The sequence below is a fragment of the Gobio gobio genome (genome assembly GCF_949357685.1).
Source record: "Gobio gobio genome assembly, chromosome: 7".
NCBI lineage: Eukaryota > Metazoa > Chordata > Actinopteri > Cypriniformes > Gobionidae > Gobio > Gobio gobio.
Genome location: NC_137103.1, coordinates 53187486 through 53209367, shown reverse-complemented (window position 1 = coordinate 53209367; position 21882 = coordinate 53187486). Strand labels below are relative to the sequence as shown.

General features: G+C 35.9%; 1 protein-coding gene across 6 annotated transcripts in view; it reads right to left on the bottom strand.

Annotated features, from left to right (window-relative positions):
- rbms1b (RNA binding motif, single stranded interacting protein 1b) overlaps nt 1-21882 on the bottom strand; it is a 123816-nt gene that overhangs the window by 34212 nt on the left and 67722 nt on the right. For 3 of the 6 annotated variants that reach the window (XM_079821428.1, XM_079821426.1, XM_079821429.1), the window contains exons 3-5: nt 17111-17169; nt 9595-9686; nt 4252-4272 (exon numbers count right to left, since the gene is read on the bottom strand). In XM_079821428.1, the coding sequence (XP_079677554.1) occupies nt 4252-4272; nt 9595-9686; nt 17111-17169 (172 nt within the window). The remainder of the gene's footprint in view (nt 1-4251; nt 4273-9594; nt 9687-17110; nt 17170-21882) is intronic. The other 3 variants (XM_079821430.1, XM_079821427.1, XM_079821431.1) reach the window with 1 other exon arrangement.

Sequence of the window (21882 nt, the reverse complement as noted above, 5' to 3'; positions counted from 1 at the left end):
ATATAATATAATATAATATAATATAATATAATATAATATAATATAATATAATATAATATAATATAATATAATTAATATAATTATTATTAGGGATGCACCAAAATGATCCCTAATAAAATTACTAATAGCTTCTTTTGCATAATTGTATTACTATTAGACTTTTTAATTAAATTCAATCATTTTAATCATACTGATTTAAACGTTTTTAAAAAATACAAGCCAATAAAATAAAATAAACACACTTTTATTAAAAGTAACACACTAAAATTAGACAGAAAATATATTAAATATTCATGTATTCTTGTTTCTGTTTGCAATAGCCCTATTGTGCATGTATTTAACATGCATTTTAATCAATATGAGGTATTGATTTATGGTCTGAGGACATAGTGAGCGTTATGTATATGTATTTAAAGGTGCAGTGTGTGATTTTTAGCGGGATCTAGTGCCCCCCCCCTCCCTTACAAAGCACATAGAGAAGCTACGGTGGCCAACACAGGACAAAGATGTCGTCTGAGACAACAGAGAGTGACTAGCGCTCTGTAGAGAAGTTTGTCCCTTTAGGGCTACTGTAGAAACATGGCGGTGTCTTCACTGTAAGTGGACTCGCGGTGTATGGAGATGGAAACGGCTCATTCTAAGGTGATAAAAACATAACAGCTCATTATGTAAGGTCTTACTACACCACTGAAAACATAGTTATGTATATTATATTGCATTTCTGTCAATAGATCCTCATAAATACTACACACTGCACCTTTAAATTAGTGCTGTCAAACTATTAACCGTGATTAACTGCATCCACATACACATATATTATGTAAACACAAACTTTTATTTTAGATGCGGTTAATCACGATTAATTGTTTGACAGCCCTAATTTAAATATTATATGAAATGTATAATATTTGAACATATAAATACAAACATAAAATATATATGCATTTTGTAGACAAATACAACCTGTGTATACATATGAATTTCTTCATAAATCTTACATTTTTCTTACATTAAAAAATAAGTTGGGTTGGTTGGATAGAGTTGGAGTAAAAGCATCATCAAGTGTGCATCATTCCCATTGGTCCATGTGTTATTTCAGGGTTTTCATGACATTTTCATGACTATTATTCAAAAATGTGTTCATAATCTGCATACACCTATAGGCTAAGTTACGCCGGGCTGGTGCAGCTGGCCTCAGATTACCGGACAGAGCGAGGCTGTTCAGACATGGAAATCAGCTCAGCGCTGGAACCTTCTGACGCTGAGCCGCTTCAGGCACGCAATGCTGAATTACATCTCTCAGGTCAGGCATTAAGAGCTTTACGCTGATATCAGAGGAAACACACATCCCTATTAGCTGATCAGCTCACATTAGACACCAAATACCAATTTCAAGATTTAAAACAGTTCATTTCAGTGTGAAATATCATAGTAGACTAGTATGAAGCAAGGCTCCTGAATCGCAGTGCAGGAAACATTGGTATCGGTGTGTGTGGGCTTGCATGTGTGTCACCTGCTAACAATTTACTCAACATGAATCATGTGACTTCGACAGAAAAAGCACACAATATGTGTATGGAGTAAGTGTGTGTCAGACACAGATGGTACAAGAGAAAGTGAGAGGGAAAAAAAACCAAGTGTATATGTGTGAATGAGAATGCATGGCATATGTGAAGGTGTAAGAAGAATATATTACTCTTACACTATATAGTATGCATACAATGCACATTATGTGAAGTTTGTGTATGCATTCATTGAATAACCAGATTACCTACTATGCCGACTAATATTTTCATTTAAAAAAATCATCCATAAATCATTACTATTCTAGGGACCTGTGATTTCTGCAATGCAGGAAACGCGGAGGGAATCACGAAAATCACGAAATCCAGTCATAAAAACTGAATTTACTGTATAATGTGGAATTTCACAGGACATATAAATCAAATCGTGATATAGTGTCTGTGAATATTAAACAGAAAACCGACTATTTAAATATGAATCCTGTATGTTCTGCGTGTCTCTGTGTGAATGAAACACGCACACACACGCACACACACACACACGCGCGCGCGCTACACCTCAATGTAATAATAATACTAACACTAATAATAATGATACTTAAAAAAAAAAAAAAGTTTGTTTAATTTCATATGATTAAAAGATAAATGAAATTAATGTTTTATGCCTTCATTTGATTGCCGGAAAAGTTAAAATACAATTTCTGAAATTTTCTTAGAAATTACATTTTATTGTTAAATTAATTAATAGTTTTTATGAATTCAATTAATTAGGAATGTTTTTTTTATTATTATTAAAATGTAATGAAACTATTCAAATGAAATCCAGAAAACTTAAAACTGGAAACACAATTTGGAAAAAAAATCAAATTGAATTTGAAAAAAATAATACTTTTTTCATAGGGCCCTAAACATGTAATTTTGTTAAACTTTTAATAAATTGTTCTTAAATTGTATACATTTCATGGTTTCAATTAATTAGACATGCTTATTGATAACTATAATTAGCATTTAACCATTAAAATCCAAAAAAGTAAAAAAATTTAAAATAAAAACAGAAATCCAGAAAAATTTATTTAGGAAAAAATAAAACAAATTTCATTAGGCCCTACTATTGGTCACCCTGTACATCTCTCTGTGGGTTTTGCAAATATTTTACCAATGAAAAGTATTAAAAAGAGCTTGTGACTAAACCTCGTAACTCAAACTTCTCTGCTTGTTTGCAATGCAAGGGTAAATAAAGAACTGGTTGTTTGAATAAGTACAGCGTTTTCTTTACTTAACAAACACTATATGTATATAAAGGCTAATGTTTTATGTATTTGAGGAGTGGAGAAGAGTGTCTTAGTCATTGAGTCATAGCCAATAATGTCTTAAATGCTTCATCTTTTATAACATGAGATTTTGGCCAAATGACAGAAGAAGAAAAAAAACTGAGCGCCCACATCCTTACAGCTACAGTTAACTTTATAACCTTTGAGTAAAACGTAATGTGATGCACTTACTGCCTCAGATGTGGCCGTTCTAATGATGGACAAAACATGTCAGAAATACACTGATCAAAATCCTCCATTTGAGCTTGATTTTGGTCAAATGTTAATAATATAATGAAAAATGCAAGTGTCTGACCATATATAAAGCCGCAATATCAACTTTGACAACATAGTGATTTTTTTTCATTTTCTGAAAAGTAGCAGTTTTGGACATGCAAGGTTTCTGCCCGATGACATGTATTGCAAAAGCAATGATCTATAATGTCTCCTTCATGACTTGATATTTGATTCAAAGATTTTTTCTTACACAAAACTGGATCTAAAAATGAGATTTCTGATATGATAACAGCAAGACACCTGCTGAATTAAACATGCAACGGTATGAAATCATCGGACAACAATGCAGCATAAGACGTTTTTAAGGGGATTTATCGTTGCATAATGTGTACATATTTTTAAAACAAAATAGGGAGTGTAAAGTACACGCTTAAAAATAGTAAGCCAGTTTAGCAAACAAAGCCAGAGTGCAGGGTTCAGACAGAGTGCCATGTCACTTGGTTACTCCAGGGGCTTCCTGTCCGAGATATTGATGTCTAACCATCTGTTTATATCATAAACAAGGTGAGAGGACGATACATCCAAGGACAAAACGCCAAGATGTCTGCGCCACAGTCAGAGCATGAAAAAAACACGAGTCTCGTCCAAGCACCTCCATTTCTAATGTACTGTGCAGGGGGAAAAAAAACGTTCAAACTATTCCTTTAGGACTAAGCCTAACTGTGCTCTTGAAATGAAATCTTCTGCACAAACAACGCTGTCAGTACTGATAAACTTTATCATAACCATATCCAGACTGCAATTCTGTTTTAATTACACACTTGCCCTTTAAATAAATATGCATGCAAATTCTGATGCTCCAATCAACTTTTTAGTGAGTCATCACACACGACCAAGAACAAGTCAGAGTCAATATAAGTTGTCTTTCCAAAAAACAAACAAAAGGAATGCATTTTCGCAGTATACATCCTCCGTTAACCAAAAACAGACTTAACCTCTTACCTTGCATTTTCTGAAAACGACACACCCAAATTATAAATGTCTATAAATGGCCTATATTCATAAATCTGGTCTTATTTTAAACTAGACACTTGAAATGTTGTTACCCAAGAGTCATAATAACTATAGAGTAGTATAGGAACAGAGTAAAACAAGGTCAAATATACATGTAAGGGACTCACTTGAAATTCACTTGAAAGGAGCTGGAAAAAAAGGAAAATGAAAGGAAAAATGGCTTTAATGTTAAAGGCCTGAAAATAACCTAAATATAAAACTGGATGATACTCATATGATACTCTCAAAAAATTAGCTTCTGTAAGGTTTTATGTCAAGAAAAGTGTAGGCGTCCTTTCAAAAAGACCCTTTATTTCAGAACATTTGTAATTGTAAAGAGTAATTTTTCATTCTAATAAATCTGCAATAAACTGCTGATTATAATGGATATACAGAAACTAAAGCAACTATTTATAGAATATACTAAGTGTAAAAAACTCATTAAGAGTTAACTCATTAACACTAGTATTACTCACCAATACTGCTTATGAACACTGCGCAAGATGACGCCTTTTGATTGGTTACTACGTCCATCTATCAAAATTTTGCTGGCAAGGCATTGGCTAGGCATTGGCTGGCTTTATCCAATGAAAACCATGGGTGCTATGATTGACACCTCGCCAAGCCTGTAATGCGCTTCCTGGATATATTGAGTCACCCAAATGCCTGTGATTAGGGATGCACCGAATGTTCGGTAACCGAAATTATTCGGCTGAAAAGAGCAAAAATTGCACTTTCGGTGTTCGGCTGAATAAGTGAAAAGACTGAATAAATTTGACCGAACAATGAGGTTTTTGATGACGCGATCAAATAAAGCTACCAGCTGAGTGAGAGAGGTGCGCACAGGCTTCTAAATGCAGCAATGCAGCACATGTCGGAAGTGTGGAAGCATTAAGCCTTGTTTATACTTTCGTCTGGCTCCGCAGTGCAGTCACATATAAACAAGGCTTAAAGAAGGTTTAATGCTGCGTTCACACTAAATGCGAATAGAGTGTCAGGAGCGAGTGATTTCAATGTTAAGTCAATGGAAAGTGACACGCATCTGGAGGTCCCGTGGCACTATAGACGCGGTTTGCGTGGCACGATGGACGCGATTCCGCCTCATTCGCGTGTCCAGTTTGCGCGAATGAGGCGAATTTGACGCGAATTGAGCGTCTTGCGCTATACGCGAGTTACGCGCGAGAGTTAAGCATTCACACGTTTGAAGCAAATTCGCGTCTGACGTAGGGCTGTGCAATTAATCGAATTTCGATTTCGATTTCGATTTTGCCTCCCAACGATCATCAAAATAGTACAATCGAGAAAAAACGATTATTTTGCCTTGCGTTCTGAATGAAACGCGCACGCGCACATCCGCCCCTCCCGAACCCACAAATCTCTCTCAGGTCGTGAGTCTCGTGTGCTATCATCCGCTGGAATTTAAAAACTCGGCGCGAGTAAAGATGGCAGAAGGAGGGCAGTTACAGCAGCGTTTGGTGAGCAAAAAAGACAAAACCAACTCCGTTGTCTGGGAACAGTTTGGCTTAGAGGAATCAGACGACGAGCAGAAACATGCTAAGATTTGCTACATGGTAGTGGCTGCAACGCAAGGAAACACCACGAATCTGTTTAACCACTTGAAAATTAAACAGAGTGACCTAAGACAATCTAATAAAGAAACAAAAACTGAGGAGAGCAGGGGAGCCGTGTAAACGTCCTTTTTTTCCTTCATATTTTTCAAATAATTCTCTCTTTGTAAACTTTGTTCAATGCATGCGAGATTGCGAGTGCTGCCATATTTTCGAATATGACCAGTCGTTTTCACCGTCATCACCCGGGTTTAGTGCTTTAGGGTTTAGGTTTAGAATGAGAAGCCGCGCGCGCTGTGAGAAAATGTGTCTCTGTGCGTTCATCCGAGAGCGCGCACACGTCTCTCAGCGCGCAAATATTGAGTTCTCTTTCAAGTCTTGCTCTTAAACGGACAAACTCACACAAAACGTATGTCAACATGTCCATCTTGATGAGTATCTTAGCAGACAGTCTGTATATGCCTTAAGTGAACTTTATACAGTCGATAAAGAAGACGCGAGGTCTTAAAGGGGCAGTAGCCTTTACTGCTGTCTGTTTAATGTCAAACAACAAAAGACAAGGACATCACTCACCGCTCTTGATTGAATAGCTTTTGTAAGTTTAATAGGATTAATCTTTAATTTATGCACTCAAATATGCAATGTTATTTTACATTTGATACATTTCTGTACCTGAAAACTAATGTTAGACGTACATGAAAAGCATAGCCGAACCATATTGTTGATCTTATTTATTTGTGGTTATCATTTTTACTTGAATACTTTTATACTTTGATTCGAATATATGTTATATTATTTATTTTAATAGTTCAAAAAGTACAACAAATGTTACAATTTCAATTGAATTGTTGAAAGGTGTATTTTTAATAAATACAACACATTCCCAAAGTCATGTGAAATAATCGTGTTACATAATCGTGATTTCAATATTGACCAAAATAATCGTGATTATGATTTTTTCCATAATCGAGCAGCCCTAGTCTGACGCCCGAGTTGAATTTTTTTTACTAAGCTGTCTATTCGCGCCGCATTAACCAATCAGGAGCCTGCTCGCTGCTGTCACGTGGTGAAGTGACGTGATGAGAAACCCTGCATAATTTAAAGATACTACTATTGTGTCACAAAATGTAGTTTTAAGACTTTTTCAGGTGAGAATGTAGTTGTTTAAAGCTCAAATCTGTGGTTTATTTATAAAGAGAGAGCCTATTTAAAAAAATAATCTGCCGTTTTTGGAGTTGTGAGATCCAGTGGATCAGCGGCGCTCAGCGCTCATTAACCCCAGCGAGAGCAGCCTTTCCTCGGCCAGTCCTTCTGACGTCTGCCACTGGCTCTGATGTCCTGTAGTGGTTCAACATGAGATAGAATTCATCTTGAGTAGATCTAACGGGCGATCTTTGGTGTCATGAATCTATCATTTGTTGCCTGATAAATAGTCTAGGCTGAGGGCAAAGAGAAGTTTCATAACTTTTTTTTTTTAAGGATATTTAAATATACATGCAGTGAAGATAATGTAGGCGTTGCCTGGACCACATTTGTGTGGCTATTAATGTAAACTATATATTTGTAATGAAAATGAAATGAGGCAGATTGGTGTTTTCTGACATATTTCTCCTGGAGCGCATTGAACGCGCGTCTATTTTACTTCAAACGCTCAATTTATACGGGCATCCAATTCGCTGTGGACGCGTGAATGGATTCAAAATGTTCAAGCGTCCAACCAGATGCAATTTTGACGCTCTATTCACGTTTGGATGTGAACAGCATTAAAGCTACACTGTGTAACTTTTTTAGTTTATTCTTAGCTAAAAACACTTAGTTCTTTCAAAAATATCAGTGCTCATTAATGTATATTTACTTCTTTCAAGTATTAAAGTATTCTCGTAAGTTTATAATATGCCATTGAAAATACATACGGGTGAGGGGTTCGAATGCGGGTCGCCATGTTGCCCCTCCATCTTGAAAGTACATTAGCCAAAGAGGGACATACCCGTAAATTCAAGCTTCGCCTTTGGCGTTTTAACACTCGATGGCACCGTGTCGAATGTGGACGAGGTCGAACTGGAAGCCATGTTAATCTTGGACTAAATCGGCCACCGTAGGAGTTAAAACGAAATCGGAATTGAGAGGAACAGAAACTAATATTCACTGGATGGTCATATACCTTTTCACCGCTAGATGGGGGAAAATATCACACAGTGTAGCTTTAAAGTGTTCGAGAATGACGCAGAAATGGCCGCTTGCAGATGCTATTCTGCTGAATTGTCCAAGCACCCTCAAATGCAAGCAAGAGTGCCATCAGTTGATACTGTAATAATATATTGGCAAATGCTCCAGTGCATATCTTTAGAACGTCAAATGTGTCCATTTACAACGTGACATAGTTGTTGATCTCTTGTACACAATGGCCAATGTGTGTTAAGTTAGTCAGACTCCACTCACTGCTCAAATCGCCAGAGTTTTTATTCAGTGCTGAGTTATACAGGCTCGCAAAACCTCTCACGAACAAACAAACTAAATTTGATTATGATTTGATTATGATACCTGTAGGCATAATAGGCCAAAGATAAGTTATACAAGTTATTATTATAAGTTATATTTTAAGTTATATTGTGCTTTGTTTGTATAATGTCTGCTAGAATGCTAAAAATTTTCAGTGTTGAATAAATATTTTTAAATTGTAGTTTTGTAAAAAAAAAAAGAATAATAATAATAACTGTAATTTATTTTTAAAGCAAGACAAAATAGTAAAAAGGCAAATTTATGCAATGGTGAAAAAATTGGCAAAATAATAATAAAAAAAATAAATAGAAAAACCGTGTTTCGCCCAAGATTTTTCATTTCGGTGCATCCCTAACCTGTGATTGAAGGAGAGAGACCTGGGAGGGCTCAACTTGAGCGCAAGAGTCCAAAGTACACAAGTACAGGGAGAAAATACGGATTATAATCGATATTTCATTGAAAATGGACTTGATCGATTACTCTAACTCAAAACGCTCATGCAAACAGAGGAGGATTTTTTTGTTTTTTCCCAATTTTTTCATTGTTTTGGATTAAAAGGTGGGATGCATTTTGAAGAGTGGACCCTGGTGTTTCTTGGCTTCGTCCGGTCTGATCTGCACGACATTAGATGAAAGATGAGTACTGCGTTTATTATGCTAATGTTTACATGGCCGGTCCTTCAGCATTTCATTTAACCCTTTTCCTCTCTGGTGTATTTATTGCACAAAGAAGTTCAGAACATGAATTTTGAGTGTTTTAGCTTTCAAATAATGCATAGTTTGTGATAGTTGATGGAATATTTTTTATAAAACAAAAGTAAATAAAAGGACAAACACGCCCACGCACCAGTGCGGGCTAACAGGTTAAACACCGAACAAAACATCTTTCATTTGATAAGAAATAAAACCGGGGAAAGCATGCCTTAAAATGTTGCCTATGTAGGCGGCTTCTGTCATGTGTAGGAGTCCTTCTGTCATGTGATCGGGAACTAGGGACACACCCTGACTGAGGGTTTATAGGGCCTGATCTGCACGGATTCAGACAAGACGTCACCATGATGGCATCTAATTATTTAGGAATGTAAACCACACAATTGCAATGCAAAATAAATGCAACACTATGTGCAAGGCCTGATACATATGCAAAGGCCTGTCACAATGCACAAAAATCTTAAGGATGTATATCAACAGTGTTTATTTGTCATGTTCCTGACCGGCTTCTGTTTGCCTTTGGAATTCAGCGGGTTTGTCTGGATGCTGCACCTGTGAAGGTGTGTCTTAATCCTCCCTAGGAACAGCACAAGTTCATGCATTCACACCCGTCTGCCTCTGACATCACGCGGGTTTGGTGAAGCGTGTCACTGCAGGTGACAGGAAGAACAGGTGTGCGCAGGTGTGCTCTTACCTTTGCCATCTGAGCCTGAACGCCGCTGGTCTTCAGAGCGCTGACGGCTTTCTGAGCAGCAGCAGGGCTGTCAAAGTCCACAAAGCCATACCCTGAGAGAAAGACAACCACAACACGGTGTTAGATACACTTTTAAAGAGACAGCACACATGAAAAACACACAGTTTTAACCTGGAAAACAAGGCGTACTAGGGGAAATCTATAGGGGAAAAATAAAAAAAATCTGCAATGAATATTATTGATTAATTAATAATAATCCCAACATCCAGTTTTGCTTTTATTCACTGTAATTTCCATTATTCTCTATGCTGATTCTCATATGAAATAATAATAATAATAATAATAATAATAATAATAATAAATACAAAAATCCAATAAAAAAAGTAATAAATATAAAATAAAATCATAAATAAATAAATAAATAAAACTAGAAAAAAAACATAATATACATTTAAAAGAAATATACATGTATATATATATATATATATATATATATATATATATATATACACACATGTATATATATATATATATATATATATATATATATATATATATATATATATATATATATATATATATATATATATATATATATATATATATAATACAAAAATAATATATATAAATACAAAAATAATATATATAATATATATAGAAAATAAAACATGGTTTTAGATACACCTTTAAAGAGTGTATCATGTACATGAACAGTTTCAATATGAAAAACAAGGTGTAAATAAAAATCAATAATTTAAAAAAATTTATAATGAATATTATTTTATATGAATACAATTTTATTTAAATCCCAACACCCACCCACACAAAAATGAATTGCTGTTTTATCAAAATAAAATAAAACACAACAAAATAATAAAAAATAAAATTATATAAAAATATAATTAAATTAAATTAAAATGGAAAATGGAAAATCATTAAAAAATACAATAAAAAAAGAATAAAAAATTTAATTTAATAAAATACAAATATAATTAAATTAAATTAAATCAAAATGGAAAATAATAAAAAATACAATAAAATAATAATAATAATAATAAAAAGGTGACAGTATAAAGTCCAAGAACAATGTGATAGCCAAAAAGTTATAATATAATAGAAAGTTCAAGTAGAACGGTAGCGTTCTTATTCATGAAATAAGATGTTTTGTTTTGCCTGCTTAATTTGCTAATCAACTTTAATCTCTCGGTCAGAAGGGATCCAGAAAAACATAACTCAATTAAGTGCACATTTAAAATCACGTTTCACTAAACGTTTGGACTGAAAATGAAAAGAAATGATGTAATTTACAGGAAAAATGTGATGCAATTTACCAAAAATTAAGTCTCAAAAGATTTGAATGCACAAAATGCCAACAGACACAGGACCTCTTGAGAGTGTGTGCAAAGTGTGTATTGGGTAAAAACATCAGCGGCCGCCACTTTAAGGGCAGGAAGGACCAGCGCGGCGGATTCAAGAGAGCGTCTTATCTCAGTGTGTGTGCGTAAGTGTGCTGCGAGTCATCTATCACAGAGCCCAGAGTGAGAGAACCGCTGCACTATCAGTGTTTGCTTCCTCTAATGAGAACAATTAAATGGACACGAGGAAGCTGATCCAAGATAAGTCCTTACGCTCAGCTCCTCCCTTCACACTCCTCTGCCTCAGCCTGTTGCTATATTTAATCAGCGAACAGGTCAAACCACAAACACAGCCGGCACAGAACATCCTGACTGATAGCTCAAATATACATGACGTACAGGACAGAGAAACACTCACTAAACGCAGCCACAGGTATGATCCATCTGCTACGGACAGCAACGTCATTTCATATCAGATCAAAATGTTTCGATGTAAGAGAAAACACAATGTGGCATGTTTAGTAAAGCTGGTTTATAAACCTCTTTTATGCTTATGAAATAGTTTCTTTTTTAATCAGAGGAACCAACATTTCAACCAAACCATCACTGTAGTGGAGTAGATTCCAAAAGGTTTAAATGCAAGAAGTAAAATACATTTAGAAATATATTTAACAACACATACAGCAATACATTCCGACATATATAAAACATTAAATTGAGTCTTCTTGAGTACTAAAGGGGTCTAAAAAGAACATTATGTTGAGAATTTGGTTTAATGCAATGTGTTTACGCAGTTTTAGGTTAAAAAAAGTCATTATTTTACACATACCGTACATTATTGTTGCTCCTCTATGCCCCTCCTTTCTGAAACGCGTTTTGAAAAGTGCGGTGTGCTCTGATTGGCCAGCGATCCGGTGCATTGTGATTGGCCTGAATACCTTAAGCGTGTGACGGAAATGTCACACCCCATAACATATGTGGAACATCAGCTCCCAAAGCAAAGCAATATTCGGGCCTGATTCGAATAACTTTGCCAGCGCGACTGGACCAGAACGTATCAGATTGGTAAGTTTGCATTTATTATCGTAGAAGCGACAAAGATGTAGAAACGGTTTGTGCTGTCCCAGGATCTGGAAACATTCCCCCGAAAAATTTGCAGCACACAGTCAAATATTTGGCTTGTACTGTTCTGGAACAGTGTTGTAAATAAAGCTTAACCACTGTTTTCTAAAGCTTGGTTTATAATCGGCGCGTCCGCACGAACGCAAAAAATATGTCAATCGCGTTGAGTGCATGAGACCACATTTCGCGTGGAAGTGTGCAGAGCATTTTCCGCAACTTTCCGCGCGGCTCCGAGTTCGAGGCGAGCATGGCGTCTCATCCAAGCGGCACCTCCATCAGTTTCTCTTGAAGCCAATACAGAAGTGACTTAAACTGCAATTCATCGACTGGCCACTAGAGACAGACTCCAGAAGGAGCAGAATCTCATTGAGCCTCATGTTAAAATGCCCAACTTTACAGCAGATTAAAACATGTTTACAGTCTGGGACAAATTGTGGTTTTGGTCTATATGGCTAATTTTGCCCTTCATGATGACTGTGAGAGGGGTGAATTTATTTATAACTCATTCATTTATTTTATATAAAGCCTTAACGTTCTGCATAATTAAGGGCGTGGCCACTTTGAGTGACAGGTGGATTGCCGTTTATCTGCTGTCTGTTAGTCATCGCCTCACCTACAAAAGCAGAAATAAGCCCTTTTATTCAAAATAAAGATCCATGTTTAATAAAAAAAATTCTCAAAACGAAATGAAAATGTTTAGTGAAATTAGGAAATATTTAAGAGATCGTTAATTTAGTGTTTTACACGATTCTTTTGTAGTGTGGTTTTTGGTGGTGTACTAAAATAAACTTTAAAATAAACACTTAAACTCATCTTTCCTGATGGTTTATAGAACAATTACTCCGAGTCGCCCTCTGTTGTTCAAAGAAAAGTATAAACGCCTCGTCCGTTTGGGGAGGAGCGTGCGCAGTATAAACAAGGCTTAATGGTCCTCACTTTTGGAAGGCCAAGCAAAGTAGTTTGGCTTTCGCAAACGGAAAACACAGCGTCTCCACAACATGGCGGCAACACAGAGAATAAAAGTTACGCCTGCTTCTTTTGCGTATACATTTGGGCGGTGTTATGAAACTCTGCCCCCACAGACTGACGTAGATTTGTGGGGGTGTGTTTGAACAAAGTGTTTTAGGAAGCCGTGGCTCAGCCTTTTACAGAGAATATCTCTTTGGGTTTGAGACTTTGATGATTCATTGAATCAGGTTCAAAATAATTTTTCAAACTAGAGATCGCTTATTCAAAACAAAAGCGTAGCTTGATGACGCCTGGATTTCGCAGAGCTCTTATTCTGTCAGTCGCTTCTTCCGCTCATGTGTGTGTGGGATAAACGCAACGCTGTTTTATCATATTGAACGTTATGTTATAATGCTACTCTGTGCGTTTGCTTGGCGCTACTTTGAGACACTTGTTCACACTGCAGTGAGCGAGATCATATTAGGCGGTAAAACATGGTACTCGCGGTAGTTTTAATTTCGTTGACGAATAGTTTGTGTCATGATTTTCGTCAACAACCTTTTTTCACTGACAAAACGAGACGATAACTAAATAAAAACTAGTGTTGGATGACAAAAACTATGACGAAAAATTACTGTCATTTTCGTCAACAAATAAAAACGAGACGAAAAGGTTAGGGAGAGACGATTAGGGAAGAGATCCAGTCAGAACTGATGTCCTGTGTAACAGATGCGCACATTTGATGTGAACTGATCTAACCGCTGGAAAACACGGCTCACACATCCCCAATCCAGCGCTCCAGAGCGGCTCACAATCAATGAATAGCGCACATTTATGCCAGGCAATTGTTTATTAACTAATGCTGATGAATAATGACAATGTTTACTTTACCATGTTTATATAGTAATATGTTTTAGACGGTTGTAACTGCATATTTTATCTCCTGAACTTGAATGAGAAGCTGCAACTGCAATAGTAAGGCGCAAACATTTCAAAATAAGAGTCATTTGTGTATTTCAAACTTATTTAAAATTAAAGTCACGGATTATATATTCGTTTTTGCTTACACAAACTATATTTAATTTAATTCCCATTTAATTCATAGTCAGGAGGAAAGACCAGTATTTGACACATATTCAATAAAGTATCAGGGTTATAATAGTTCACTAAAACCATTAAAAAAAAAAATTAATTACTTGAAATTAAATGAATGTTAACTGAAATTAAAATAAATAAATAAACAAACTTATTTGAAGCTTTAGCTTAACCTGATATGGCCTACTAACTAAAACAGAAATACAAAGTTATAAAAACTATATAGATGTTTTAAAAAAACAAACAAAAAATTAATTGAGCTCTGTTTCGTGAATTTTTAATGTCAAAAACAAAATTATGTCAAAATGTCAGTTCAAGTGATAGTCGGTTATGTAACGCTTAAATGCTTAATGTATTACAATTGAACTAAACTCAGTAGATTTTAGGAGACTAAACCTACTGTAGATTTAGTCGACTAAAATCTTATGATATTTAGTCGACTAAAACTAGAAACATTGTATTTTAGTCAAAAGACTATGACTAAAACTGAATCAAAATTTGCTGTCAAAATTAACACTGACTCGCGGTAAATCAAGAAAAACAGATTTAAACAATAAGACTAACTGTGTTGAGCTGGAGAACAATAATTCGTTTTCTGTCCATGAATGTCTCCAAACAGTTGCTCACCTGTCTAATAAAACACATATTTTATTAAAGCATATTTGGTGTTTCCATGGTTACAACAAAATTAAAAATCCGAGGGTAACGCGGGTGTGATGTCATTGATAGGCGACGCACGGTCCGTGTCCTGGTTAAAATGGCTGATTTCTCTGGATTTAAACATTCTTGGAAACATTTGGGATAATGTAAGTACACAAGTCAACAAAATATATAACAGTTCTAGTGGTTTTTGGATATTTGAATCTAAAAATCGTACATATTGTGCCTTTAAATGAGAAACTAGAAACTTGTGGATGTGAAACGAATGTAATGACATGATTTTCAGTCTATAATATCTACCAGCGCTTAGTTTTTAGCAGCTTGATGTGAAAGTGAAAGTCTGGCTTCGCTGGTTCGACGGTGGGTTGGGTTTAGATCATTTGCATTTGTGCATCACAGTGATACTCAGGGTTAACATTTTCCATCCGGCTTCTTTAAAATTCCTGCGGGGTTGAGAAGGGCTGGACTACAGGAAACTAAGACGTGAAGCCGGTCCATCAACACCCTCCTCGGGCCTGACTGAAATTACTCAGCACATAAATAATCCACAGCGCTGTGACTAAGCCACACGCTCCAGGGCAGGCGTGTCCCGAGGTGCCAAGCCCAGGAACAGAGCCAGATCCTGGAACAAACCCCAGAGGCCTCAGTCAAGACACCAAGGCCAGGACAGGAATAACAGCGAGGGGTCTGGGACGCAGCGACAGACTGACTGGATATCTGTTTCCTGATACACCCACGACAGCATAGCTGCACAATGATGGAAAGCAGGGCGTGAACACGCAAACCAACGCCTGCGTAAACACTCACACATTGTGCAAGTGTGCTTACAGATTTGCACACACACTTACATAATATAGTGTAATGATTTTGCTGGCAATATAACATAAAGCAAGACTGTAATGTAATATATTGAGATGTTTTTATTTGTCCATTAAAGTGTAGAAGACGCACCTTAGTTCTTGCAATAGACCTAGTCAGAGTAGCGGCTAGGGTTGGGTATCGTTCACATTCGGTACCTTTTTTCGGTACTTTAGGGATGTTTACATCAATAACTGTAAAGAAACTGTAAGTCATTTATAGAAGTGGTCTTGACATTATACCAGAGCTGCCTTGGTCTGTCTGTGATGTTTGTTCACTGTAATATTTACCAGTTAATAGTAGGCTACTAGCTACTTAATTGAATTCATAAAAACAACCATATTATTATTTGTTCGTTTTTAATTCAATTTCCCACAAATGCTGTGTTGTGTATTCTCTGGTAATCAAATGAAGACATAAAACATTAATTTGTCTTTTAATTTAATTAAAACATGTTGTCAAACAAAGCTGCACAACTGAGCTTTATACTGTTAAAATTAAAACATGGAAGAAAAATGTATAGATATTAATAAAAAAATATTGTTATTACATTTGTGTTAATATTATTATTACACTGAGACATATCTAAATTCTACTGTACAACAGTCATTTATTTGTCAAGATAAACCGGACTTTTATTTTGACGCGTTGCCGTGAAGACCTTTGAGTTTCTGTGTGTTTATGACATGACGGTAGTTTTTCTCAAATGAAACGGTAAAATGCTCATGAAGTGACCAGTCAGAGCGCCTCTGGAGATGACGGACATGCGTTTATGTCCTCATATGAGATGGAAACGTGTGTGTGTGAGGTAAATAAACTGCGGGTTTGCGCCATTCATTCACACAGAGACACGCAGGACATGTAGGATTCGTATTTAAATAGTCTTTTTACGGTTTAATATTCACAGACACTAGTCTATATCACCAGATGCATTCTCAGGTTCCAAAATTTGGTACCGATTGATTTAATGTGAATCGTTAATTCGGTCAGTGCCCTTAAAGTACAGAGTTCGGTACCCAACCCTAGTAGCGGCATTATTCATTTTTGACAGGAATGAAAACGAGACTGTGAGGGATATTATTACAGTGCGTTCAATGGATCTGTAAGCATAATAAAAGCCTAAAGTCATTATGCTCAGCATATAAAGCAATCGTGACTCTTCAGAAAATTTTGACAAACCACTCAATTCATATGGATTTTGAAGCGTCAAAGTGGTAGTTGAGTAGCTGTCAATGGAAGGACAGAAAATATTTCCCATATTTCATTAAAAACCTTTTTATTTGTGTTCTGAAAGATGTGTTCTTTCATTATCTCAGCCATAAAAAGCCATTTTTGTGATTTGTACATTAAATTTTAATTAAAAGGTGAGTACATCAATACAATAAGCAGCTCTCAGAAGAATATGAAATCCCATCTTAGGGCAAAACTGCACAGATTTTGAGCCTCACAAGAGGGCAGAACATAAACGTAGTACGTACCTTTGCATTTGTTTGTGGTTTTGTCTAAGATGGCCTTGGTTGATACGATTTTTCCATACCTATAACAAGAACAAACAGAAATGTTATGAATTTTAAAACACACACAGATATAAATGAGTAAGTTTGAACCAAAAAATAATCTTATACCTATCTAAAACCATAATAAAAATGTTAATTACTTGAAATAAAATTACAAAAAGTTAACTGAAATAAAGTAAGATCTATATTATAAACCATTTCAGAGACTGGCCAGGGCAACATTTCTCACTTTTATTTAGTTTAAGTTGAATTACAAAAATAACAAAACTAAATAAAAATATAGTTTTTTTAATTAAGTTATATATATATACATATCAGAAGCAATGGCTATATTCATGGCAATCAACAGTATTTCAATTTTAAAAAACTATAATGATTACAATATCACTTCAATACATTCATATGAATATTGAATATTGCTTATATATTTATTTAGCTATATGTATGTGTGACAATTAGAGTTGGATGATACAGCTTAAAAATGTAAACACTTAAAAAAAAAAAAAAAAAAAATATATATATATAATATATATAATATATATATATATATATATATATATATATATATATATATATATATATATATATATATAATACGTAAAAATGCATTTTCTTTATCACAGTTGCTAACTGAACAAACAAAAGACCTAAAATAATATCTGAAACAACATGAAGGTGAGTCAATTCCATTGTTTTCATTTTTGGGTGAACTATTCCTTTAAGATGCGTCTAAAAAACGGAAAATCTTTAACAAGGCTTCATTGTACAGAGGTATATCCTGTACACTCCAGAGCCAGAAACAAGCTCTGCAGGAGGAAGAAGAGGAGAGGTGAAGGAGTCCTTGGAGGGAAATGTGATTGATTTATGAGGATGTTATAAAAACTGCAGTGGAATGCTGTAAGGCACATGTGAGTGAAAACATGACCTTTGACCTCACAGGATGGGCACCTCGGCACCACTATGACCTCCGATGGCAAGAAAAGAGGTCATTAAGCCCTTTTAATTAATAACCAAATAGGAAAGCCTTCATGAGATTTGAAATCCAATTACAGCAGACTCCTAAAGTCTGTGACCTCGAGACGGGTTTGCACCAATTGACCTAATATTAATCAATTACGAGGATCTCGCATCTTCCTCCTGAGCGGCTTATGGCAGACGTGCTTCAATCAAAAGCTTGGAGGTGTTAGATGGCTGGAAAAAGAAAATGATTCAATGCTTTTAGGGACTCTGAGGACACTTTTACAGCGGACTTGCTTCCAGAACTATTTTTCCCATTACTTTTTTTTCCCCATAGGGATTTTAAAGAGCCTTTGTTAAAGAGTCACAAGCGTTGAATCAAACCAAGCAGCAGTAACACTTTAGTTTAGGGTCCAATTCTCACTATTAGCTAGTTGCTTATTATCATGCATATTACTAGGATACAGTCGGTTTATTAGTACTAATAAAGCACATATTAATGCGTGAACATATTCTTCATCGCATAATCCAACCCAACACCTAAACTAAACTACCTTCCTAACTATTAATAAGCAGTCATTAGGAGTTTATTGAGGCTAGTTAATAGTGAGAATTGGACCCTAATCTAAAGTAAGGTGTGACCCAAGCCTTTATTTCAAACTAAAAAGTGCTTGAAAATCAGGAAGACTGTGTATTTAGTCCACAGTATATAGCACTTTTCATAATACAAAGTTTCAAAGCATCAGTCATAATGTTCATGTTTATAATATATTAATATTTTCATGCCTTTTATGCATTTAGCAGATTAGATCTGGCTGATAATAGTTTCATATAATATAATAGATAATATAGTTGAGACTATAAACAAACAAGCATTTGAGATATGCGACAGGATATAATCACCCTATGTGACTGTGAGTATACTGTATAGAGATGAAGTTGGACACACTTGTATATCTAACTGCGTATATACAACTATATATATATATATAAAGAGCTGGCCGATAATATAGTTACATTTTGCACAATATGAATATAAACAAACCAAACTTGTACTTAATGACTTCATTGAGGAAGTAACTACAATCCCATATATTTGTCTATATTTATAGAGACGTTTAATGCAAAACATGCCTGTTTAAAGTCAGCATGAAATCTAATTTTACAATACGTATTTTTATATTCAATATTGTAGTGTTTACTATAACTGATTTATCTGTGCACTTCATTAATTTTTTTAAAATTAATTTACCCTTATAATCTTTAATCAAACACGTTAACTTTCCCTCCCCCATCGAAACAACTTCTCTTCTCTTCCTGTCATGTGCTATGGCGCGAGGGCGGAGTTATCGCCCCCTGTCTCGTTTCTGCATAGATATAGATAATAAAGGCTAGATGTCTCGTCCGTGCTGCTGGCCAATTGAGGTCGATGTCCGCACCTGGTGGCCATCTTGTCACAGGCAGCTCGCTCACTCGTAACATTGTTTTCATGGTGCTTGCACTTTTTAAATAACCATAACTTGCTCAATTTTCTACCGATTTTCAAACTGTTTGGTTTGTTATAAACGTCAGAGATGTAGTTATGACACTGCATACTTATGAAAAATTATTCATAATTTGTTCAAGTATCCAGAATTATAGCCACGTTAATAACGTTTGTAAGAAACCAAACCATTTGCAAATCCGTCAAGATTTCAGTGAGATAAGAGTATTTGTGTTCGTGCAGATCATCAGGTACCACAGAGCCCTGCCTGTGACAAGATGGCCGCCGGTGATGACGTTAGAGACTCCGCCGTAAGACATCTAGCCTTTATTATGGATATCTATGCGTTTCTGCGCCGCCTCTCAGAAACCTGTCACTGATCGTAGCAATATGGTGGTTAGGTACATTTTTCTCGGTGTACACAATACCTTCTTCAAGAAGGACTTGAGGCAAAAAGAGAGAAATATATGAGAAATAAAAGCTTTATTTATGTAAAAATTACTCAATATAGTCGGACAGCTTGTTGTGACGGCTCACACTTAGGAATGTCGCGTGTGTGAACGCGCTTACGGTGCGCCCCCTTATAAGCGAGAGCTAAGAAAAAAGTTTTACAGAAATAAAGCCATAAAAGGCTTAAAATTAGTGAAATCTGTAGCATAAACCAGCGACAAGTGAGGAAATATGCTCAGTAACATATTTAGAAAAGATTTAGAGAGAAAATACATTTATTTAAGAGATAGATCGAGTTTTTCTCCACAACTGAGAGCAAACTGGCATTCAAATCTGCCTCCATTTTGTTAGCAACGCCCAATTTCCAACGATCCAATCAATTCCCGAAGGACAAAATCAAGCCCCGCCCTACATTTTTTCTAATTTCAGAAGCCGTTTCACTCGGATATACGTAACAATAAGGAGAAAAAGACGATCTCAACTTCTGTTTCACGACGACTTTAAGTAGTTTGAGAGCGTAGAGAGACTCAGTGATTGAGGGGCGGTGCTAAAGAGATAGTTTGGGGAAATTTTCTGTTCTGACTCTCTGATTGGTGGAGATTTCTAAGCTGAATGAGAATCAACTCTGAACCGAGTCGTTTGTAATTCGAATCTCACTGCGTTACGGTTGTACATCACTAGAAAAGATATTCACATAATGCCCGTCTATGTCATCCGCCCGGCGAACAACTTGACCCGCCCCACAAACGTCATTTTACTGACGACTGACGCGTTCAAAGTGGGATTCGCAAAACACTTGCTCTTGAAAGATGGGTCAGTATATATTCAAAATATGTAGTTTTGTGTTTTATATTGTGTAAGTTTACAGCTAACTCACGTTATTACTGTCTTACTGAAACACTTCTGCTCATCATCTGTGGGCCACTATTACCTAAAACTGGGTCTATTAATGCAGAATGTCTGTCGTTCTTACTACTTTGAGTAAAGCTAAAGGATGGAGTGAGATATGTTTTGCAAACGTTTGTTACATCAGTCATTCACGTAGTGCTTGGCTAACGTATGCGCTGTTATTGATACAGTTCTCGCATGTGCACTGTAATAAATGAGCAATACACACATGGGTTTGGTGATGGACGAAGCTCTTGTTAATGCTGATGGTGAGGAATTACAGCTGCAACATCTCATAATGAACCTCAACGTGAGTAGCGCATCACCGAGAAATGTCCTGCTCAAGTCGTCCTTGCGATGGAGGTTCGGGATGAATAACTAGTCGGGTTGAAAAACAAACTGAGCTGTCTGGCCAATCACAGCAGAGTAGACCAATCACAACAGACTGGGCCATCTGGCCAATCAGAGCAGAGTAGGCTCGGGTAAAGGAGGGATTTAGAGCAACTGATTCATCCGTCGAGTTGTTTGAGAATCATTGAACACTGGTGATGTGCAATGTCTATTTGAAAGTAAATGAAAAAGAGAAAATGAAAGTATTTTTTGACCCTTGATGCATGTAAACCTGTTGTAGGAGACTCAAAAACAACCTTTAAAATAGCCTAATAGGGGCACTTACATTTTTTTTTTAAATAATGTGGGCTCATCAAGAGCATATGTAGTCGATTAACAACCTTGTATCTCACAGCAGGTCCGTCTTTACCAGTTCAAAATCAATTCCACTATGGAGTAAATTAATGGGATTTTTACTTGACTATGGCACAAAAATACACAGTGCACACACACACACACACACACACACACACATATTAAATAACCTTTCTAAACAAAACAAAAAGTGATACTGCCTTAGATTTTTGCCAACTTTCTCAGTAGGTTTTGGAACAGAGCGAAGACG